Source organism: Leucoraja erinacea, chromosome 2, assembly GCF_028641065.1.
Source record: "Leucoraja erinacea ecotype New England chromosome 2, Leri_hhj_1, whole genome shotgun sequence".
Taxonomy (NCBI): Eukaryota; Metazoa; Chordata; class Chondrichthyes; order Rajiformes; family Rajidae; genus Leucoraja; species Leucoraja erinaceus.
The window spans coordinates 65,442,121-65,461,497 of NC_073378.1; the positions used below are offsets into that span (position 1 = coordinate 65,442,121).

Below are 19,377 nucleotides of genomic sequence, written 5' to 3' on the forward strand. Positions count from 1 at the left end.
CTCATCTCAAATGGGAACGAGGTCGCCTATAGAGAGGAGGTGCACAGACTTTCTGAGTGGTGTGCTCGCAACAATCTCTCTCTGAACACTAAAAAGACAAAGGAGATCATCACTGATTTCAGGCGACATAGAGCGGAGCTCAGGCCACTGGAGATAGGGGGCGAGGAGGTGGCGAGGGTGCCTAGTTTTAAATTTCTGGGGATCAACATCAGTGAGGATCTTAAATGGTCTGTGAACTCTGCTGTAGTTGTAAAAAAGGCGCAACAGAGACTTTACTTCCTCAGAACACTGAGGAAGGCCCATCTGTCTGTTAAACTGCTGGAGTCTTTCTACCGCTGTTTGGTAGAAAGCATACTGACTTACTGCATAACTGCCTGGTTTGGGAACTGTTCAGCAGCTGACAGAGCAGCTCTCCAGAGGGTGATAAAAACTGCCCAGGGTATCATTGGACTCCCCGTGCCCCCTCTGGAGGACATTTACCACTCCAGATGCCGCAGGCAGGACCTGTAATATCGTGAAAGACATTACACATCCTTGTCACCACCTTTTCACACTGCTGCCCTCAGGAAATAGGTACAGGTCGCTAAAGTCACGCACTGCCAGACTCAAGAACAGCTTTTGCCCATCAGCAATCTTGGAACTGAACTCTGTCTCGGGAGCGGGTTATGGGGAAGGAGGGTGGGTGGAAGACAGTGTTAATTTATGTAAATGTGAATCCATGGGTGGGTTTGGGGAGGGAGGGAGTGTAAAAATTATGAGTATGTGAATGTTTGAAGTTTTTTTAAATGGAGAGACACAGTAATCTCGTTGAATGTGACACATGCAATGACAATAAAGCATTCTGATTCTGATTGATGTGTGTATGAAGAAACTTTAAATGCTGGTTTAAACCGAAGATAGACACAAAATGCTGAAGTAACTCAGTGGAACATGCAGCATCTCTGGAGAGAAGGTAATGTTTTGGGTTAAGATCGTTCTTGAGACTGAGAGTCAGGGGAAAGGAAAACGAGAGATATAGATGGCGATATTGATTTGTTTTCTAATTGGAATTGGTACTAATATATTGTTGTTGCAGTCTTTTTCTTTTCACAATCTTTGATAATTTGTGTCTCATTTATTTTTTGTGTGTTGTCCATGTACCTGTAATGCTGCAGAATGTCATTGTGCCTGTCCCTCACCTCACTTGTATTACATTAAACTCAACTTGACTAGTAATGTAACTGTCAATCAAAGTGAGGAAATAAGAGCCACCGTCAAAACAATACACTTATATGTGCCATCATAAATACATCTGAATTATGACATACCACTCTATCGAGAAAGTGTAACTAGAATATGCATCACATGGATTAAAAATGAACACATACTCTGCGGGAATCTGGGTGGGTTGTCGTTGGCATCCGTCAGCATGATATTAATTGTTGTGGAGCCTGACAGCCCTCCTATCTGTCCGGCCATATCTTTGGCTTGAATGACGACAGAATACTGCTCTCTCGCTTCCCTATCCATATTGGGTAAGGCCGTCCTAATGATTCCTGCAAAAACAGTGGAAAGAAATACAATTCTTTAGTTTCCCGAGAAAATATCAGGTTATTTTGTGCAGAAATACCATTCTACAGAGGCATGTGGTGAGATTAGAAACATAGAAACATAGAAATTAGGTGCAGGAGTAGGCCATTCGGCCCTTCGAGCCTGCACCGCCATTCAATATGATCATGGCTGATCATCCAACTCAGTATCCCGTACCTGCCTTCTCTCCGTACCTGCCTTCTCTCCATACCCCCTGATCCCCTTAGCCACAAGGGCCACATCTAACTCCCTCTTAAATATAGCCAATGAACTGGCCTCAACTACCCTCTGTGGCAATTAAGTGTTATCTATCTGATAAGTGTCTTGAGTTAGTAAGTATAACAACCTCCCCCCCCCACCGTCAAATAAAAAAATAAAATAGATCAGTAAGCAAGTGTTGGTAATCAACTAATAACAAATTAAGTAAATGATAATTTACTTGTTGGACATTTAAATTTTGCTTTATGCTTTTCATTGCTTTGCAAATATTGCCTAGGAATGTCCAATTGTTTGACTATTTCGATTTTGTTGTTGTTATTTATTCCTATTTATGTCTTTACTTGTTCGGAACAAACAAATAAATAAATAAATAATGCTTTAAGTTTAATAAAATATATAAGAAAACTTCCTCTGAATATCATCAGCTAAGAAACAAAATAAACTTCACCAACGTAATTGATGTGATTTATACTTCATTAATACATTTCTGTTCCAAACTTTTAAACTTTAATTAACCAGAGAATTCTGACAAACCAAATCATCTACTGTTTACTTTCATTAATATATATACATCTTCAAGGACTGTAAATGACTCACAAGGTAATTAAAATACTTTATTCACTACCATATTGTGAAATATGATTAATTTATGCCTGACTCTGCCTGAAGACAACAACTTTTAATATCTATCCTACCTGAAAGGCTTCTGCATCAACAATTTATAATCATGCAATAACTTCAAAGTTGACTGAACTGCAAAGTTAAATAAATTAAAACTTTTAGTGAATGATAATAGGTTTAGCACTGAACTAACTGGTAAATAAAGGGGATACAATTTTTATTATACTGGAATGAGAGTACAACAGCCACACTTTGAGCAAAATGAGTTCAGAGAAGGGCTGCTACTCTACTTCCTGCCATCCAAGCATTGTAAAGAGGAAAATTCAGATTAAAAAAGAGGTATTTAAGCTTGAAAGATAGACCCAACCATGTAGAAATCAAAGATACTAATAATATGGTTAGCGTTAATTTGGAATCCTGCAAATCAGGACAACTGAACAGAAAGGTAGATTGAAACTCAGGAAAGCAAAGATTATACAAGAACTTGGAAAAAATATAATGACTATAAACATGGGCAAATGGGATCAGCCTAAATGGGGCATCTTGATTGGAATGGATGGTTTGGGCTGAAGAGACTGTTTCTGTGCTGTATGATGTTATGACTTCACGGTCATTTGATCTCCGAGGCATGGCAGTAAAAGCAAAAACAAACATGAAATCATTCAGGAATTAGTTAGATATCAGGAAAGGAGGAGAGAAGTTTAATCTTTTTGGATAAGCTAGAGCCAATTTAGTTGATCCGTTTCACCCTTTTGATCTTGTAATCAAACCACTCATTTTAATCAGCTTTAATGTCAACAGAGATTAAAATGGACAACATTTCCGTATGGAACCTCACTTTTTAATTGATGGAGTGGTGGACTGAATAGTGTGTCTGCTCATTTTAACTGTACAGATGGAATTGCTGCCATATAAACATTATCCTGTTAATGAGAGCACTCATCACACCATTATATTTTTTTGTTTTATTAAGTGTTTGGAACTTGTCTTTTTGCACTATTATTATGGGCACCTACGCATATGCCTCTTTTTAAGGTCATTCACCGTGGATTGGCAACAGCTTAATTTATTTCAGTATATTTATGAATAAATCATGCATGAACAATGTACACCACATGTGGCAATCTTGTTTTGAAAATGTTATGGTTGGTAATTAATGCTAAAGGAACAAGCTAATTTGGTTGCAGAAGTAAATCATCCCTTCAAAATACCGCTCTCCTACAAGAACAGATCCTGACAGTGTATCATTGTGTGGACACCAGTATCATACCAGTTGATGTATTTTCCTAATGATACATCTATATACTGTGACGACATATCCTTCCCAAGGTCCACTCCGATCCGACCCTTGTCACCAGCAGACAGGCTAGAAAAAGCCTACAATCAGTGCCTGGCTGCTGGAAAACACTGGCACTCTGGACTGAGCTAAGACCACAGTCGCATGAGCCACATCATGATACAATTAGTGAACTTTGGATCAATACTCTACACCTTCTCAGCCTTGCCTCTTATTAATCCACGTGTTCCAGCCAAAGGAGAGAGGGGAAAGAGTGAGAGTAAGAAAGAAAGACAGAAAGAAAGACAGAAAGAAAGACAGAAAGAAAGGGATAGAACGAGGAAGACCCTTTATTAATTGTGTCTCCTCAGCGACAATGAAGGACTACGCTCCTGTGCGGACCTGGGACCATCTTGTCACTATTGTTCCACATTGGAAATAGTCTATTGTGTGAGTTTATTTTACTGAGCATGCCAGTAAAGTCATCGCTGATCTGGCATCATGACAGATGCCACAATGTATATAGGTTTAAATAGCACTTTTGCAATGTTAAATTATTTTTCAAAAGTCCCATATTCCATTGATTCCTTACAATAGAGAAGGTGGCTATTCAGCCAAAGTCTATGCTGGCCAAACCACTGCAAGCTTTGCATGTATAGTGGCTCTACATCCTTAGATCTTTGTAATATCATGGACCAGTTTACTTAGAACAACTGGAAATTTCCTGTAGATGTATTATTGTCTTGTGTCTAATGTGCCTGTAAAGTTGCAGCAAGTAAGAATGTCATTGTTCCAGTTCATATGAATTAATTAATTATACTTTGTGGGCTTATCAATGAAATGTCAAAGAAGGAGGGTGCCCACCTGATGACCCTGATGACGTACCTACCCTACCTTTCATCACTCCAATCCCACTGCAAATAGCAAGAGTGCTGACTTATTCCAGGGATTGAAATAACAAGTCCTATTAGCTCTACTGATCTTCTGGAGGGAAAACCAGTGACTACTGTGAAAGCGCAGCTGACGACAAGGAAAAGACCATGTGACAGCTTGGAGAGACAGCTGACAGGAGGAAATAGACCCCAACGGGGCTGTTATGGGCTAGCTACCCATGGCAGCTAGCTCCGTCACCTTGTTAGGGCGCAAGAGCCACCCTCACTTGGCTACAAAACGTTCAAAGAGAAGAAATACCCCCAGAGTCTGCGAGAGTGGGGGCGCAAGATGACTCATTGACTGACTACCCGGTAACAAACTTTGGAACGGGCACAACATTGAATCAGTAAGTGGCAAAACTCTTGAAAAACAAGCAGCTGGACACGTTCTTCAGACCTGTAGGTGTGGCTGGACTAAAGTAACATCGACTCGTGGTCTCAAAATTCATCAGGGACGGAAGAAATTCTTGAAAGTCCACAACCCAGGGCCCCGCATTGACCAGATTCTGTCAAGAGGAAGGTCAAATCAGTCGGATGAAACTCAGCAGCAGGAAGAAATCCACAGTCCACAGAGCATCAGCACCCTATGGGATGTGGCAGAGGTTTCAGGCAACAGTCCAAGACGCAACCAGGCACATCGTAAAGTGGAGAACATGCAAGGACGTAAGCCGTTGGCGAAATGGCCAAAGTCTAACAGCAAGGAGTGGGGAAATCATCAATGCAGATGTGAGCTTAATCTTAAGTGGAATCAAGGGATCAGCAGAAAAGAAGTTGGAGAAGATGGGTGATCTAGTCTACAGCTATGGAAAGGAGAAATTTGGTGAGATGGAACAAATCAGCAGAACAGATAGGCCTCCTCCCCCAAGTCCCGTCGTCTGCAAGAAATCCAACAACTTGTTAAAGAAAGAAGAGGCCTGAGGAAGGCATGGAAAAAAGCAACAGCAGAAGAAACGGAGGGCATCAATCTCCTTCAAGAGAACCTAAAACAGAGGCTCTCGAAGCTGGAGAATTTAAGTAAACTACGCAAAAAAGGAAAAAGCAAGAACAGGCCTACAAAGACCCCTTTAAGTTTGTGAAAGGCATTTTCACAAAAGAGGAAAGCAGATCCCTGAAAGCGTTAAACAAGGAGGTTGAAGGCCACATCAGCAACATCCACATTGATGAGTTAAAAGATGAACCAATTTTTGTTCCTGCTGACATCCCACCAATCTCACCCCTACAATTTGACATCAGCCCTCCCAAGCTGAGTGAGGTAAAATAAATAATGAGGATGGCAAGAACGGCCTCTGCACCAGGCCCTAATGTTGTTCCGTATAGTGGCTACAAGAATGCCCCAGATATTCTAAAATTCCTCGGGAGGAACATGAAGGTTGTGTGGGAAAAGCAAGTTATCCCCAAAGCCCGGCAAAGAGTGGGGGGAGTGCTGATCCCAAAGGAAAAAAATGTGTCCACCATCGAACAGTTTTGGCAAATAAATATTCTTAACATAGAGGGCAAGATCTTTTTCAGTGAGGTGGCGAAAAGACTTACAAAGTATCTGAAACAAAACCATTTCATTGACACGTCAATCTAAATGGCTGGCATAGCAGGCTTCTCGGGATGCCTTGAACATACCAGCATCATATGGCATCAAATCCAGACTGTTAAGAAAGAACAAAATAATCTGCATGTCTTCTTCCTCGACATGGCCAATGCCTATGAATCAGTACCTCATCCACTACTGTGGACTGCTTTTGAATTCTTTCAGGTGCCTGCAATAATAACAAATCTGGTAAAAAAAACTAGTTCCAAGATCTGCAATTTTGTCTCACAACATCAGACTTTACCACAGCATCGCAGCCACTGGAAGTAGGCATCATGGCAGGGTGCACCATCTCCCCATTGACCTTCACTATGGCAATGGAGCTCATTATCAGAGCATCAAAATGGGTTGTGGGAGGGAAACGGCTACAGCAGGGTCAGCGATTGCCACCTATACGAGCCAATAAGGACGATATAACAACACTAACAACAACTGTCCCCTGCACCAAGAGACTTCTGGAAAAACGTCATCAAAACATCACATGGGCAAGGATGAAGATTAAACCCAGCAAGTGCAGAAGCATCTCCATTGTCAAAGGTCAAGTCAAGGATTAAAGATTTCATATTGATGGAATACCAGCTCCAACTGTTTCAGAAATGCCAGTGAAGAGTTTGGGCCGATGGTATGATGCAAAGCTCAAGGACACTGAGCAGTTTGAACAACTCAAAAAGGATACTGTCACACACATAGCTCACATCAACAAGACCTTGCTACCAGGAAAACGCAAGCTGTGGTGTTTCCAATTTGGCATACTACCAAGAATCATGTGGCCTTTAACTATGTTTGAAATCCCCATCAACAAAGTGGAAAAGCTGGAAAGAATGACCAACACACATGTGAAACAGTGGCTTGGACTGCCACAATGCTTAAGTGCTGTCGGACTGTACGGGAGTGGCAAACTCAGGGGGCGCCATCTTGGGGCACGGCTGCCTAGCCAGCAGCTGTCCGTCTTTTTCACTCTTTTCCTTAATTTTTAGTGAGTTTTGTGTTTTGTTTTTAGGAGGTCTAGACTTTATTATGTGGGGGGGGGGAAACTACTTTCTAGGTCCCTACCTGGTCGGAGAGGCAGCTTTTCTCCGGGCTGCACCGTCGACCCGTCCTCGCGGCCTATCAGCGGGCTTGGAACGGCGTTTTCCTGTGGGACCGCCTAGCACCTTTGGCTTCGGTGGCGGCACAGCGCTGGAGCGCTATCGCGGAGTGGAGCGGGCGATGCCTTGCCTGGGTCGCCGCGCTGGAGCTCCGGTGAGCTGAGACCAACGAAAATAACATCGCGGAGCTGCGAGTCTGTGGAGCGGGCAGCTGCGGGTGGTGGCGCTGTCTTTAACATCGGGAGCCTGGGATCTCTCGATGAGATCGCCAATGGTGGAGCTCCAACCGTCGCGGCCTTGTCGGCTTCGGAAGCCGCGGTCTCCGGTAAGGAAGCGGCCATTCCTGGTGTCCCAAGCCGCTGTGAGGACTCTCCCGACGCCGGAGCAACCGCACTCGGCGAGAATGGCCTGGAACATCGGGCCTCCGTAGAGGCAACTGTGGAGGCCTCAATAGGTCCGACTATGGGTGAACTGGGTTTGGGGACTGAACATTGTGCCTTCACTCATAATGGAAACCATTGTGGGGGGATGTTTTTATGTTAAAGATTCTTATTGTTCCGTTTCCAAGATGGCTGCCGGAAGTGAGAGTGAACGCTGGCGCGATTAGCTGCCGCTGCTCTCTCTTTGAATTGTGTATTGTTGATGTCTTTACTATTTTTTTTTTTTATTTTGTTTTTATTTTTTTTGTTTTGTTTCATTCCGCTTACATGTTTTGTAATCTGTTTACTAAATTTTGTAAGGTGTCCTTGGGAGTCCTTGAAAGGTGCCCATAAGTATAATGTGTTATTATTATTATTAAATTGGAATTACCCATTGCAGGTCTTGTGGAAGAGATCAAATCCACTAAAGCAAGGTTGGTCATGACCCTCACTGAATCTGAAGATACTATTTTTCGAACAGCAGCCCCCCGTGTGGCAACGGGGAGGAAGTGGACCCCATCTGAAGCCGTTCAGAGTGCAAAGTCTGCTCTTCATTTCCGGGATGTGGTTGGCCAAGTCCAACACGGGAGAGCCGGGCTCTGGCTCATCCCAAAAGCTCCTCAGTGGTACAAGGCAACATCAGTGCAGAAGAGATGGCTCGTGGTGAAGGAGATGAGAAAATGGGAGGAGGCAGAGCAACACACCAAGGCCATCTCAATGGCCAAGCCGGGCCAATGGATTAACTGGGAGAGCCTGGAAAAGAGGAAACTCAGCTGGCGTAGCATCTGTCAAATGGAAGGATCTTGGCTAAGTTTTGTCATCAGAGCCACTTATGATGTTCTACCCTCACCACAGAACCTGAAGCAGTGATTCAGAGAAGTCCCCGCATGCTACCTTTGCCAAGCACCTGCATCACTAAGGCACATTTTAACACGATGCACTATGAGCCTCGGCCAAGGGCGTTACACTTGGTGGCATAACCAAGTTCTTAGACAGCTGGCATCAATCCTGGAACAGTAAGTAAGTAAGTAAGTTTATTGGCCAAGTATTCACATACAAGGAATTTGCTTTGGTGCTCCGCACACAAGTAACAACATGACATACAGTGACAGTTACGAATGACTCAGAAAACACTAAACATTAATAATAATAAGACATTAATGATAAAACACCATTGATCAAGCATGTGAGCCAACAAAATACCAGATCAAAAGGAGGCTACAGATTTTTGGTTGTTGAGTAAAGCAACTACTCGTGGAAAAAAACAGTTTTTATGTCTGGCTGTGGCAGCTTTGACAGTCCGGAGTCGCCTTCCAGAGGGAAGTAATTCAAAGAGTTTGTGGCCAGGGTGAGAGGGGTCAGAGATGATCTTGCCCGCTCGCTTCCTGGCCCTTGCAGTGTACAGTTCATCAATGGAGGGAAGGTTGCAGCCAATAATCTTCTCTGCTGATCGGACGATTTGCTGCAGCCTCCGGGTGTCGTGCTTGTTGGCTGAGCCAAACCAGACCATGATGGAGAAGGTGAGAACAGACTCTACGATGGCCGTGTAGAATTGGACCATACAGAGGCGTAAAATCACAAATGCTTCCCCACAAACATCGGCAGGAAATGTCCACTTCACAACATTTGTACCAGCAGGCCAACCTCCAAGCACCAGATAACATCAAAGGATGCAAGCATTCTGCAGCCTGCTTGGGATTAGAGAATGGAAGTGGACTTAGAAAAAAAGCTTGTGTTTCTCCCTGACATTGTGACTACAACACTACGGCTAGACATGGTCCTGTGGTCCACAACAGCCAAGTTGGCATACGTTGTGGAAGTGACAGTTCCATGGGACGATAGTGTTGAAGATGGTTATGAGAGGAACAAGACCAAGCACTCTGAACTGGCAACTGAAGCTGTCCAGAATGGCTGGAAGACCAATATTTTCCCTGTCAAAGTGGGATGCAGGGGGATATGTTGCTACATCTATGACCAGGCTATTAAAGAAAATGGGGGTGAGGGGTCACTCCCTCCAACAAGCAATCAAGTCATTATCAAATTCTGCAGAAAAAAACAGCAATTGGATTTGGATCAAGCAAGTTAGCATTAATAGAAAAAGGATTTGAGTATAGGAGCAGGGAGGTTCTACTGCAGTTGTACAGGGTCTTGGTGAGACCACACTTGAAGCATTGCGTACAGTTTTGGTCTCCAAATCTGAGGAAATATATTTTTGCCGTAGAGGGAGTACAGAGAAGGTTCACCAGACTGATTCCTAGGATGTCAGGACTTTCATATGAAGAAAGACTGGAGAGACTCGGTTTGTACTCGCTAGAATTTAGAAGATTGAGGGGGGATCCTATAGAAGCTAAAGGATGGTTCACACATTGCGAGTTGAGACAAGAGGTAACCCAAGTGAAAGACTTGTGGTTGTGTACGAGATTGCAAGTGTATGATCAAGAGTTTAACCGAGTTCCCACGGGTATGACAAGTTTGCCGTTTACTTGTCATTTCTGCGATGTTCCAAGTTCGTCTCACGAGTTACTCTTGAGCCAATCCTGATTGAAGGTTTGTTTTAATAAGCAACAGTGCTATGTTTTAATAAGCAACAGTGTTAAAGAAGACCTCTCCATCCTGTGGCTTTGTTTTAAAGATAGAATTCAGCGCGGCCGCATCTATTGATGTGACCTACAAAGGGAAAATGCGCACCATCCAGTGCCAGAGCAGTTATACTTATGATTTGTTTGAAACACACAGGTTTGATATGTTTTAATTGAATATGTTCTAATTGAATGTCTACACACTGCGGGGAGACGGGAGATTAAATCTTTGAATGTGGGCGGATGTGCACATCAGATTGTTGTGAGACGGAGCTCAGGGTTCGCCTCCTGAGTTGCTTTGGTGCCCAGGCGTGAGTTGAGATGGAGAGAGGTTGTGGGGGGGGGGGGGGGGGGGGGGGCATCATTAATCTGTCTGGGGTGACATGGCTCTTGGGTTAGGCTGGGATCATTCTCTGCGGGGTGATCTTAGTGCGGGAGACAAGTGTAGGATAGGTGTACTGACTGTGTGGGCAGAACTTTGGAAGTGATTGCCCACCAGTCTCAAAAGCCGCTGTGTCTCCCTGTCCCTGAGATAGTAGGGGGCGACCAAACAGCACAATACCCCACTCCCCCTCCACACCAACACGAAGGGCAACGATCCCAAGGCTTTAGCGTCAGAGACAGCGGGCAGGCAACAATCACCTGACATTACGCGAGAGAGACCATGCACTGTTGTAGGTCTCCTTTGCATGTCGGTGTTTCTGTCTTCCTCCACTCATTGTTGGCCCTATCTATCACCACCCCCACCTAAACCCCTCTGCTTCTCGGCTAATGTGTGTGACCCCTTCCCTCCCCTCTCCAGCTCCCCGCCCATTGCACCGGCGAGGGGGCTTTGCACTGTCTTCACGTCGACGATGTCAGCAGGTCAGTGCCAGTCGCACTGGGGCAGTTGCTCCTTTCAGTTTCCCAGGGGGTTGGGACTGCTGAGTTAAAGAGTTCCCACGATAGACTCACGATAGACTAAGGTAAACGCACGGGCCACTACGTTATTACAACGAGTTAAAATGTTTCAATTCTTATCCTCAAGAGTAAAATTGACTCGTGGAAAATTTCAAACATGTTTGATTTTTTGCAAGAATCGACAACTTACACGAGTACCCACCGTTAGCGCCACAAATCTCTAAGTTGCGTCCACGAGTTCCGTACGTTAATCGTACGTTATTACCATAAGTTTTAACTCGGGTTACCTCTTGTGTCAGCTCGCAACGTGAGAATCAGCTAGAACAAAATTCTTTAGGGGTTGGACAGGGTTGATGCAGGAAGATTGTTCCCGATGTTGGGGAAGTCCAGAACAAGGGGTCACAGTTTAAGGATAAGGGGGAAATCTTTTAGGACCTAGATGAGAAAAAAACTTTTTTCACACAGAGAGTGTTGAATCTCTGGAATTCTCTGCCACAGAAGGTAGTTGAAGCCAGTTCATTGGCTATATTTAAGAGGGAGTTAGATGTGGCCCTTATGGCTAAAGGGATCAGGGGGTATGGAGAGAAGGCAGGTACAGGATACTGAGTTGGATGATCAGCCATGATCATATTGAATGGTGGTGCATGCTCAAAGGGCCAAATGGCCTACTCCTGCACCTATTTTCTATGTTTCTATGTTTCTAAAAGGAGACATAACATTCGGCTGCAAGATGAAGACAGGAGGGTATGAAATTGAGGGGGGTGTAACTGGGACGCCAGGTATCACCGTTGAGCCCTCTGGAGATGTTGTGGGCTTATCAATGAAACATAAAAGAAGGAGGGTGCCCACCTGAGGACCATGATGACGTACCTACCCTATCTTTCACCACTCCAATCCCACTGCAAAGTGCAAGGGTGCCGACATTACAGGGATTGAAACATCAAGTCCTATTAGCTTTTCTATTGTCAAATGTATCTGTGGTACCAAGGTACAGTGAAATACTTTGTTTTGCGTACAACCCAGGCTGCGCACAAGTGTCGCCATGTTTGGGCACCGACAAAGTTACAAAAGTACCGAACAGTCATATCTACTTATGCAGGGCTACCTCTTCCTGCACTATTACATCCTGTGGCATCAACTCCTGCCACTCCTCCTCTTGGGTGTGCAACACGTGCATGGCAGTTTGTTTTTTTTAGCGTTGTGCCCTCCCCCTGCACTGCTGCATTTTTGGTGCCATCTCTAAAACACGAGTCTGCGCTCCAAAAAACTCTCCAGCTATGAATGAACATGCCTTGGAGTGACAGAGGTGACGTTCTGCTATTTAAATAACATTTTTTTTCTACTGACCTTTTTTTCACCCCGGAGCTATTACCTTCGACTGCCTCCGACTACCTACGACTAGCATCACGACCTACTATGACCTACCTATGAGTAAAAAGTATTGTTTTTTTTTTCCATGCCGACCTTTTTTTTAACTTGTGGATATTTTTTATCAGGCTAGAAAAAACGCCACAACCTACATGATGCCATGAGTACCTACGACTAGCAACACAACCTGCTACAACCTACCTACGACCTCGTGGCGACCATGCTGCAAGTATGAGTCAAGGGCAAACTCGGCAGAGGTCGTAAATTAGGTCGTGAAAGTGGGACAGGGGCTTTAGAGTGCACTAAAAAGGGAAACAATGTTTTTTTCCAAATATGCGATTGACAGTTGTCAAAGAGTTTTCCCGAGAGAAACATCTAATAATTTGTATCTTTCAGTTTTCCAAACTCCATCAATGATAATTAGAGGTTACAGCTGGATGTCAGTCATGTTATACTTCAATTTCTTACAAATGCCGAAAGGAATTCATGCCGAAAAAGCCCTCAGAATAGGAAATGAGTTCTATTTCATTCTAATTCGCCAAACATTTTTGCAACAGGAACTTGATATTTCTCCAGTCAGCTTGGAATAGATTTCCTAATTCTTTCTGTTACCTCCATTCATTATGTTGCATTAGCATTTTCTGCTCACATCAAAGGATTTTAAACTTGAGAAATGTACATTTTATTCAATATGCAAGAACATTGTTTAATCCCTAAAGAGACGATCAATATGAAAATATATAAAATGTGAGACCTTGTTGGTCCTCAAAAAATACATAATCTGAATATAGGCCAGGCAGTACTTGTACTATTAAGAATTTCACCTTAATTAAGTTCCTGAGGGAGATGAGTAACCCCGCTGGGCAAATAGACAATTGCAAAGACAAAAACAAAAATTCTGTTAAATCTCTCCTTGAACTTATGAGGTGATCAACTTAAAACACATGAAAGCAATCTAATATTACTCAACCTCAACCCAGTGCATTCCTCAGATAACATTCATATGGTTCTAGCAGCATATAATCATTAATTATTCAGTTATCAGTATCTGTAATTATGCCCAGCTTTCAATCCCTTTCTTAATCAGTTCCTCATTCAGTTCTTTCTTTAAATGATATAATCAACACAGTAATACGCAGTTTTGCCGGTATGCATTCCACACATCTCCAGCTCTGCGGGGAATACGAGAAAGTAAATAATTCTTCTAATCTCCAGTCTTGCTTTAGGCTTGTTAATTCCATAGTAGTGTTCTCTAGTTTTGCAATTGCCAGTTAAATTAAACAGCAGCCTTGAATGGAAAAAAAAAATATGTTCGAGTACAAATCTAGCTGAGCAGAACCAAACACATCACCTTAACAATATGTTTATATAATCCAGCTAAACAGAACTAATACAACCAGTTAAAGTAACCTGGTTTAGTTGGGACACACACGATAAAAGCATGATTTCCTTTTAAATGTTTTTCTGGAGCAGCATTGCTCTCCATAAAAGTGATACTTAAAAGGACAACATTACGTTAAAACCAGCAACACTTCGTTTATCTTAAGCTGCCATAAATCTAACAGATGCTTCTAAAAAATCACAGAAGAGATGATTGATAAATTTGCCATGAAGAAGAAGCTTTCTTTTGGCTCTAAAAATGTTGCATGGTCTATTGTTGGCTTGGATTTCAACATGACTGATTTGGCTTCATTCTATCAAAAGCCACCATGGCCCTCCACTTCCTGCAACACCTAGACGTATTCCTGCAGATTTCTAGTAACCACATCAAATGTGGCTCAGTTACCACCATCTTTGCCACTGAGCCAGGAGGTTGTAGGCTCAAATCCTGCCGCACAAACAAAAGCTGAAACAGAACTTCACTGTCAACGGTGCCTTCTGGTAATTGTAATGTGAGGACAAATCCCCGTTGCAAGTTAGAAAGGATACAGTGGTGCTGCTCCACAATTATTCCTGGTGTTATGCAAATATATATTCTTCACAAATCATAGATCAGGAATGGATCACCCCAGAGCAAATTGGAGGAACAGCACCTCATATTTCGCTTGGGTAGTTTGCACCTCAGCAGTATGAACGTTGACTTCTCTAATTTTAAATAGCCCTTGCTTTCTCCCTCCTTCCCCTCCCCTTTCCAGTTCTCCCTCGTCCTACTGTCTCCGTCTACTTCCTTTCTCTTTCTCACCCCCACCCCACATCAGTCTGAAGAAGGGTCTCAACCCGAAACATTGCCTATTCCTTCTCTCCATAGATGCTGCCTCACCTGCTGAGTTTCTCCAGCATTTTTTGTCTAAAGTATGAACATTGTCTGTTTGGCAATGGGTCTGTATAGAGGTGACACAGTCAATTGGTCAACAGCTGTGATCAACACAGTTGTATCCGTGATCTAACTCAATGCACATGGATTCAGCCCAGTTGAACTCTTTGCCACAGATCACACAGATATTGGCTTATAGACCAAGCTTCGTGCCACTGCTGCAAGCCTACCCCACATGCTGATGACAATCTCTGGATGAATGGTAAGCTGTCACTTCCATGCTTGGCACTGGTGGTGATTTTCTGCTCACGATGCCTGCCAATTAAGGAGATCTCATTCCTGGCTACTTGTAAACATTACATGTGGGCCCAAATAATCAAGAACTTCATTTCACACCGTACGGATGTTGATGTGGCCACATGCCAGTTTACAGTGCAGATATCCAATGACACATACATCGCTGAGTAAAACTGAGTATAGGGGACTCTTCTAGGATCACTTTGCAAATAGGTAAATAATCAACTCCTGAGAGCATAATGGCCTTCGCCTGTAGAAATCCCCATGCATTCAACACAACTTGAATAGCAGCCAACACCTCCGTGCATCTTGATCTACATCAAAGCTCAATGACTCTTCTCGCCTTTTACAACAATAAAATCTGTTCAGCTGCAAGTGTTTTGAGTAGGATCAATAAGGGCAAGTGAAGTGTGGTGTTTTTTTAAATTGTAATTTGAAAGAATGTTTCTCCTACTTCTTTGAAAAGGACAGAGTGTCTATTCTGATTGGGGTTCCATTATATGCACTTGGGGACAACTTACTTTGCCATCTGTAGTGTGGTAGAACATAGAAACTGGTGATTCGGCTAATCACATCCAAGCCAACACATGGCACCCATCCATATTAATCTCATCTTCCAGCACGATCAATTGCCATTTTTGCCTCGATTCAAGTGCTTATCAAAACACTTTTTAAATGCTGTCAGTGGCTTTGATTTCTCTATACTGTCAGGCATAGTATACCAGGTACTTTCCATTCTCTAGGCAATAAAAGCCTCCTCAAATATCCTCTAAATTTCCTACCAATTACCCAAAAGTAATGTCCTCTAATTTTATCTTTTCTCTGAAAGGTGGGAAAGTTTCCTGCATCTATCTTGTCTGTACCACTCATTTTATTAAATACCTCAATCATGTCCTCTCTTAACCTTCTCTTCACCAGGGAAAATAGAACCAGCCTTTCCAGTCACTCTACTTAACTAAACATTGCACATAATTCCATGCAACATCTTGGTGAATCCCTTCAGCACCCCCTCTAACGTTATCACATCCTTCCTATAGTATAGTACCCAAAGATCCACATAGTATTCTGACCAATGTTTTAAAAAGTTACAAGTATATCCTCCCTGCTCTTGTATTAATTAACCGGACTAATGAAGGCCTGCATCCTATATGTCTTCTCAACCACATTATCAACCTGCACTGACACCTTCATGGATCATTCGACTCATAAATCATTAATTAATTACTTAATGAAGTAATTATATAATGATGTATAAGCAAAAGATCTATGAAGGTGGCAAAGCAGGTACATAATGTGTTTGAGTAGACATATGGGATGCAGGTCTTCATTAGTCAGTTTATTGAATTCAAGAGCAGGGAGGATATACTTGTAACTTTTTAAAACATTGGTCAGAATACTAATTTTTGGTCTTCATTAGTCGAGATATTAAATATATACAAAATAGAAACAGACCCAGAGAGCCCATGCCAACCATCAATTACCCATTCACACTAGTGAAATTGTATCCCACGTTCGCATCCACTCCCTACACACTAGGGGCAATTTACAGAGGCCAGTTAACCTACAAATCTAAGGTACACAAAAATGCTGGAGAAACTCAGCGGGTGCAGCAGCATCTATGGAGCGAAGGAAATAGGCGACGGAACCCGTCTTCAGACTGATGGGGGGGTGGGGGTAGAAGGAAGGAAAAGGGAGGAGGAGGAGCCCGAGGGCGGGGGGGTGTGTGGGAGGAGACAGCAAGGGCTAGCAAAACTGGGAGAATTCAACGTTCATGCTATCTGGATGCAAGCAACCCAGGCGGAATACGAGGTGCTGTTCCTCCAATTTCCGGTGTTGCTCACTCTAGCAATGGAGGAGACCCAGGACAGATAGGTCGGATTGGGAATGGGAGGGGGAGTTGAAGTGTTGAGCCACCGGGAGTTCAGGTAGGTTGTTGCGGACTGAGCGGAGGTGTTCAGCGAAACAATCGCCCAACCTCCGCTTCGTCTCCCCGATGTAAATCAGCTGACATCTAGAGCAGTGGATGCAGTAGATGAGGTTGGAGGAGATACAGGTGAACCTTTGTCGCACCTGGAACGAGTGCTTGGATCCTTGAATGGAGTCGAGGGAGGTGAAGGGACAGGTGTTGCATTTCTTGCGGTTGCAACAGAAAGTGCCTGGGGAGGGGGTGGTACGGGAGGGAAGGGAAGAATTGACAAGGGAGTTGCGGAGGGAGCGGTCTTTGTGGAAGGCAGACATAGGGGGAGATGGAAAGATGTGGCGAGTGGTGGGGTCACGTTGGAGGTGGCGGAAATGGCGGAGGATTATTTGTTGTATTTGCCGGCTGGTGGGGTGAAAGGTGAGGACTAGGGGGACTTTGCCCTTGTTGCGAGTGCAGGGATGGGGAGAGAGAGCAGTGTTGCGGGGTATGGATGAGAGCCTGGTGCGAGCCTCATCTATGGTGGCGGAGGAGAATCCCCGTTCCCTGAAGAACGAGGACATTTCCGATGCCCTGATGTGGAACGTCTCATCCTGGGAGCAGATGCGGTGTAGGCGGAGGAATTGGGAGTTGGGGATGGAGTCTTTACAGGGGGAAGGGTGGGAAGACGTGTAGTCCAGATAGCCATGTGAGTCAGTTGGTTTGTAGTGTATGTCGGTCAGAAGTCTGTCCCTTATGATGGAGATGGTGAGGTCAAGGAATGGTAGGGAAGTGTTGGAAATGGTCCAGGTGAATTGGAATGCCGGATGGAAGTTGGTGGTGAAGTGGATGAAGTCAGTCAGTTGTATGTGGGTGCAGGACATGGCCCCAAATCAGTCATCAATGTAACGGAGGCAGAGGTCGGGGATGGGGCCCTGGTACGTATTGAACAAGGATTGTTCGACGTACCTGACAAAGAGGCAGGCGTAGCTGGGGCCCATGCGTGTGCCCATAGCTACGCCTTGTGTTTGGAGGAAATGAGAGGAGTCAAACGTAAAGTTGTTGAGGGTGAGGACCAACTCCACTAGGCGGAGGAGAGTGTCAGTGGCTGGGTATAGGTTGCTCCTCTGGTCGAGGAAGAACCGGAGAGCTTTGTGGCCATCCTGGTGGGGGATGGGGGTGTAGAGTGACTGGGCATCCATGGTGAAGATGAGGGGGTGAGGGCCTAGAGAGTGGAATGCGCGGAGGCGGCGGAGAGTGTCTGAGGTGTCTAGAACATAGGTGGGAAGGGATTTGACCAAGGGGGATAGTATGGAGTCAAGGTATGTGGAGATGAGTTTGGTGGGGAACGAACAGGCAGAGACAATGGGTCTGTCGGGAGAGCCGTGTTTCTGGATTTTGGGGAGAAGGTAAAAATGGGCCGTGCGGGGCTGGGGAACGATGAGGTTGAAAGCTTGGTCGGGCGGGGCGTAGGAATTGATGAAGTCGGTGATGGTGCTAGATATGGTGGCCTGGTGCTCGTCAGTGGGGTCATGGTCCAAGGGTAAGTAGGAGGAGGTGTCCGAGAGTTGGCACGTGGCCTCAGCTTTGTAGAGATCGACGCGCCAGACTACCATGGCACCTCCCTTGTCGGCTGGTTTGATAACCCAATCTGGGTTTTTCCGGAGTGATTCAATGGCAGTGCATTCAGGGGGGGAGAAATTGGAGTGAGACAGGGGAGTGGAGAAGTTGAGGCGGTTGACATCGCGGCGGCAGTTCTGGTAAAGAGTTCCAGAGCCGGGACTTTACGAGAGGGGTTCCACGAGGAGGGGGTGCGTTGGAGACGGGAAAAAGGGTCATCATTGGGGGGCTAGGACTCCTTCCCATGGAAGTGCGCTGTGAGGCGGAGGCGATGGTAGAAGCGCTCCAAGTCATGGTGGGCGCGGAACTCATTGAGATGGGGACGGAGGGGGACAAAGGTAAGACCTCTGCTGAGGACGGACCGTTCGGTGTGGGAGAGGGGGAGGTCGGGGGGATGGTGAAAACCTGGCAGGGATGGGAGTTGGGGCCAGAGAAAGGCAGGTGGGTGGACTGGGGATAGGGCGATGTGTAACCTACAAACCTACAAGTCTTTGCGATGTGTGAGGAATTTAAAGCAGCTGGAGGAAACCCACACGGTCACAGGGGCTGCACCCGACGTCATGATCGGACCCTGGTATCTGGTGCTGTGGTGCAGCAGGTCTGCTTATTAATGTTTGTCCTGATTATTTTTAGTTCTATTTCTCTGCTTTAGTTCATTCCACATCCTAGCACACTGTTTTGTATCAGCATTATGTTTTTGAACATACCTTCAACAATTATTACTTTCATAATACTATTATTATTAACCTGTATTGT

At 44.5% G+C, this 19,377-nt stretch overlaps 1 protein-coding gene across 5 annotated transcripts in view; it reads right to left on the reverse strand.

Moving 5' to 3' along the window:
- LOC129710935 (cadherin-18-like) overlaps nucleotides 1–19,377 on the reverse strand; it is a 757,826-nt gene that overhangs the window by 52,399 nt on the left and 686,050 nt on the right. For all 5 annotated transcript variants that reach the window (XM_055658275.1, XM_055658245.1, XM_055658266.1 and 2 more), the window contains one exon: nucleotides 1,368–1,535. In XM_055658275.1, coding sequence (XP_055514250.1) covers nucleotides 1,368–1,535 — 168 coding nt within the window. The remainder of the gene's footprint in view (nucleotides 1–1,367; nucleotides 1,536–19,377) is intronic.